The sequence below is a fragment of the Symphalangus syndactylus genome, chromosome 20 (assembly GCF_028878055.3).
Source record: "Symphalangus syndactylus isolate Jambi chromosome 20, NHGRI_mSymSyn1-v2.1_pri, whole genome shotgun sequence".
In the NCBI taxonomy this organism is placed as follows: Eukaryota; Metazoa; Chordata; class Mammalia; order Primates; family Hylobatidae; genus Symphalangus; species Symphalangus syndactylus.
Window position 1 is genome coordinate 41,682,022 of NC_072442.2, and position 5,581 is coordinate 41,687,602.

General features: G+C 41.9%; 1 protein-coding gene across 1 annotated transcript; it reads right to left on the reverse strand.

Annotated features, from left to right (window-relative positions):
• Positions 1 to 4,039: 4,039 nt before the first annotated feature.
• Positions 4,040 to 4,910, reverse strand: LOC129470382 (keratin-associated protein 2-1). Its single transcript, XM_055258157.2, has one exon. It carries the CDS (start codon positions 4,844 to 4,846, stop codon positions 4,460 to 4,462), a length of 387 nt encoding a protein of 128 aa, XP_055114132.2. The 5' UTR covers positions 4,847 to 4,910; the 3' UTR covers positions 4,040 to 4,459.
• Positions 4,911 to 5,581: the final 671 nt, after the last annotated feature.

Sequence of the window (5,581 nt, forward strand, 5' to 3'; positions counted from 1 at the left end):
GGTGGTGTCTGAGGCTGGTGTGGGTTGGGCTGTTGAGAGGAGCTGGGTGTTCTCAGGTGTGAATGTCCTCCTCCCTCTCTGGGCACTTTATATACGCTGGCTGGGAGCTGATGACCCCCAGGACACGAGGTCATTTCCTTGTTTTCACTTATCCTTCCTGAAATAACACAAGCAGATCAGTAAGTTTTCTAGGCATTGTTTAGATGCTCAGGTACACATAAAAGTCTATTTTCCTTATTTAGTGTAGACCCATTATATTTTGCTATTTATGGTTCAAATATGAATTTAATGACCCTAACTTCAAAGTCTCCAATTATCGTTATAATTCAATGATGCTTTTGCTAGTTGCTGTTTTGATAGCACAAAGTAGCTGTTGTGCTCTGCATGCTCTGAGGGTTATTACTTGCTAGCAGTTGAAGTGAAGTGATCACCTCAAGTTGTTAGCATTCTTTGCCTCTGCTAAGCTTCCTGGGCAAAACAAGTTGAGGATAATACTACAGGGATAGTTTAAAAGTCAGGATTTCTCAGTAAAAGAAGAATTTTCCCGTCCCCTTTTTGGAGGTACAAGAATGTGTTTTAGTAGGTTTCCATCATCCAGTGGTTTTTGTCTTAGAGATATGTTCATTGATTTCTATGGTTGTATCTTTCCAGACCAAGGTAAATTTCACTGTAATCTTCATGATAGCCAGTATCATTAAGTGCTAACTATGCTCCAGGCATCATATTAAAAAATACATGCATTAATCTAATCTTCATAACATTCTTAGGATGTGGATAGTGTTTATTTCTCATTTCACACATACGGAACCAGATAAGTGACTTGCCCAAGGTCATGTACCTAGTAAGTGTTGGAGCCAATACTCATTCCAGAAATATCTGTGGGAGCATTATTTATCAGCCCAAAAAGCTGAAGAACTCACTGTAGCTAAAGAATGGATTGTAGGTACCACATTCCTAGGTATTAAGGAATGTCTATTTTGTTTAGGAGCTTTTACAGTGTATTTACTTTGAAAACAGTTGTTATTTGTGATATGTCTAATTTTTAGAGTCGGTTGAAAGGACTCTATGTCTTACCAATAGCCTCAGGAATGGGAAGAATTACCTTGTATTCAGCCTTCTGAAAATGTCGAAACATACCCTAAGGAGATAGTGTCATAGTTGGGCATAACTGAATGATCATGGGGTATTGTGAACAAAGCCACCAATATGGTGAGGAAGTCAAACAAGTCTATGTAGATGAAGGTTGCAGTCTTGCGGTGTGACAAAACCCTTCAGTAGTGATCCCAGTTGAACGTGTTCTCGGGCATCATCTGGCCCATACCTCAGTGTCTTCAACATCTCCCCGTGTGCTATGCTGGGGCTCATTTCTGCTTATGGAACCAACTGTCATTTTTAATTGTTTCAAACTGTCATGACTTGTAGGCAAAATATGCCACTCAATCACTTTTGAGTCTTTGCCTCTTAATTTACTTTGTCTTGACCTTTTCCTTTACAACTAAGTCTGTTCTATTAGGTTGGTGCAAAAAGTAATTGCGGTTTTTGGCATTACTTTCAATGGCAAAAGCTGCAATTATTTTTGCACCAACCTAATAGATCTGAAGTTGAAGGTTCAAGTGTAAGCCTTCTTATTGATCACACCACTTGCATGGTTTCTTACAGGCTTACCCAGATCTGCACCAGCCACTCCAGCCAACCAGAGAATGGGGTGACTCTGGGAATAAGTGAGATCCAATAATAATGATAGGTTTGGGGGCAAACAAGGCATTGTCCATTTGAGAAAACACTTTTAAATAAGGAAGTCTCTAGAAGGCTAACAAGAAAAACTCTAAGGGGAGAAAAACAGATATACTTAACGAATTTTGAAAACAGTGATCAAGAATATGTAGAAAGAAATTAGGCTTGTGAGCCTATCTATTGGTTAATTATCAAACCGTTTACAAAGATAAGACTCCATTGTGCATGTACTGAAAATGTAAAGGTTTTGAATATAACAGTCTTCTTATTGAGAAACTTTTACCACATTTCCAGAAAAAAGATCTTTCTTCATGATTGGTTTATTGTTTTATTTTAAGAATATGCATATCCAGCATGAGTTGAGAGTTGGGATGGAATGATGATGTCTTTCTCTCTTCTAACCAATCCCCTTAGAACTTATTCATTTATCATTCAACACATCATTTCTGATTATACTCAATGTGCCAAATATTGTGCAGGTCAGTGGGAATCTAGTAGTGAACAAAGTTAGTTGAGGTCCTGGCCCTCAATGTAAATTAGCTCAGCCATTGTGGAAAGCAGTCTGGCAATTTCTGAAAGTATTTAAAATAGAATTACCATTTGATCCAGCAATCCTATTATTGGGTATGGACCCAGAGGGACAGAAATCATTCTACCATAAAGACATATACATGCATATGTTTATTGCAGCACTGTTCAAAGTAGCAAAGATATGGAATCAACCTAAATACCCATCAAGGGTGGACTGGATAAAGAAAATGTGGTACACATACACCATGGAATACTATACAGCCATAAAAAAGGAAATTATGTCCTTTGTAGCAATGTGAATGAAGCTGGAGGCCATTATCCTAAGCAAACTAACACAGATACAGAAAACCAAATACGGCATGTTCTCACTTATAAGTGGTAGCTAAACATTGAGTACATATAGACACAAATAAGGAAACAACAGATACTGAAGCCTACTTGAGGGGAGATGGTGGGAAGAGGGTGAGGATAAAAAAACCACCTATCTGTTACTATGCTTTTGTTTAATTAAATTAATTAATTAATTTTTTGAGACGGAGTCTCACTCTGTCATCCAGGCAGGAGTGCAATGGTGCAATCTTGTCTCACCAAAGCCTCTGTCTCCCAGGCTCAAGCGATTCTCCTGATTCAGCCTCCTGAGTAGCTTGGATTACAGGTGCATGCCACCATGCCCAGCTAATTTTTGTATTTTTAGTAGAGACAGGGTTTCGCCATGTTGGCCAGGCTGGTCTTGAATTCCTGGCCTCAAGTGACCTACCCATCTCAGCCTCCTAAAGTGCTGGGATTACAGGCATGAGCCACTGCACCTGGCCATCTGCTACTATGCTTATTACCTGGGTGATGAAATAATCTGTATACCAAAACCCTGTGACACACAATTTACCTGTATAACAAACCTGCACATGTACCCCTGAACTTGAAATAAATTTAAATTAAAAAGAATAAAGACCCCTGCCCTCACAAAGTTTCCCTTGCCTCATTTCTCTCAATGGGCAGGTAGATATGCCCAGGAATACATGCTGAACAATCAAAGAAACCTCTTTTCTATCACATGCTAGGAACTAAAAAGATATTTCTCAGGGAAACGATAGTGGTTAGCCTTCCTTACCAACCTACAAGTATTTAACAATATCAAAAATATATGCAGTATGGATTAATGTTATCGGCATTTCAACCGCATTGGAGTTGTTTAAATGGTAAGATGTATGCGGAGCTCAAAACTAGGATGATTACAACCAAGGCTTCATCTCTCCCTGTCTTCTCAGCAGCAGCCACTCCACTGGAAGTAGAACTGGCCGTGGTGGTGCTGACGGGAACCATGAAGAAGACGGGATAGGATGGGATAGTGGTTCGTCCAGCATAGGATGTTCAGTGGCTAGGGATTCCCGGGTCCTGTTTGACATCAATTACCGCACAGTTTTCTACATTGGTGAGCAAATAGGGCTATAACTTAACTTAGACTTCCTCCCCCTTATCATGTGTGTGAGTTATTCGTAAGTCAAGTTTATGTTTACAGAGACCTACTGTAGTCTCACCATTTCCTCAGCATCACCATAAAACCTGCGACTCGAAATATGAAGGTGAATCACATGAGATGATCAGATTTATTTGAAATGCTGTTAAAATTATAGACCTTCCACCTGAGTTATTCCTATTCTAAAGCTCAAAAATGGCCCTTAGAAAATCCCTCCTTTCGTTCTTCTGATTCTGCATGCTGTAATGTAAGCTAAATATGAGCTTTTGAAGAGTGATAAACAATAAATAAAAAGAAATGTTTGCTTCCCCAGAAATATAATTTTATTTTTTTACAGTGCAAAAATACAGCATACAAATATTATCCTGGAAGAAAAAATCTCATCTGAGAACCTTGAAATAGTAGAAAAAAGGGTGATGAGTCAGTGGGACAGAGTTCTATTCAAGAGGAGCTTTGATTTTTATTTACTCGGTTTTTTTTTTTCAAGCTGGGAATTCAAATGATGAAAGCTGGAATTTTTCTCAAGATTGTCAGAGAGGGCCAGGATTAGCTGCATAATTATGTGGGGAAATAGATAGGATGTTATTGTTGAATTCGTGCTTGAGGATCAGCTAGGCTGCAAAGGTGGAGTCTCTCATCTGATCCAGAAGGGGTAGAAGAGTCTGCACAAGCTTCTGTGCACCTGGGAATATTTCGTGCCTTGAGGGGAGAGGTGAGGTCTCAGCAGGAGGAGGTCCTGCAGGTGGTGCTGCAAGGGGTCGGCTGGCCGCAGGGGGGCCGGCAGCAGGGGGACTGCACAGACACAGGCTGGCAGCAGGTGGTGGCCCAGCAGCAGGGCCTGCACACCACAGCCATGCACGACGTAGGGCAGCAGGTGATGGGGCGGCAGCAGCCTTCCTGCAGGCAGCAGGGGTCGCAGCACACCGGGCGGCGGCAGGGCTCGCAGATGGGGCGCGTGCAGCGGGGCACGCAGGTGACGGGGCGGCACACGGTGGTCTGGCAGGTCACGGGGCGGCAGCAGCAGGGGTCGCGGCAGCAGCAGGGCTGGCAGCAGCCTCCCCCATAGCTCAGGCAGGAGAAGGTGGAGCCGCAGCAGGAGCCGGTCATGGTGGTGTCTGAGGCTGATGTGGGTTGGGCTGTTGAGAAAAGCTGGGTGTTCTCAGGTGTGAATGTTCTCGTTCCATTCTGGGCCCTTTATATACCCTGGCTGGGTGCTGATGACCCCCAGGACATGAGGTCATTTCCTGGAGTTGTAGCTGCCCGTTGAAATGAGAATTCTGGATTTAACTGCTGAGGCACCGATCCCTAAATAACTAAAGGATGCTTTGTTTTCTATCTGTCTGCCTTTTCCCTAGAACTGAATACCTGGTCATGTATATCATCAGAACAATTGCTCATGTATCAGCTAGTCCTTCCAGGCCATGCAATGTGAGAGTGTGCAAGTTTGAAGAATCCAGCCACCATCACACTATCGTGTTGTTCGCTGCCATCCATGACTTAAGCATGAGACTGGAATGTTCATGAGTCACAGGCCGGGTTTCTGATTGGCATTGAGATCAAGCAAGAATTTCTAAAAAACCAAAATGGCTCATAAGAGCAGATGTGTATTGATTCTGCTATGGAAAGAATGGCCCAGTGTTTAATGACACAGTGCCTAACCTTGTTTATAAGAAAATCATCACCAAAGCTGCTAGACTGATTTTATTTTAGTAATCTGAGTTGGTTTATAACTCATTAACACTTATGAGATGCTTATTATGTAGACGATACTGTACTATTTGGGGGTGGAGAGGGAAAGGAGGGAAAGGAAAGGAAAATAATTTTCAAATAGTTTCCTATCAC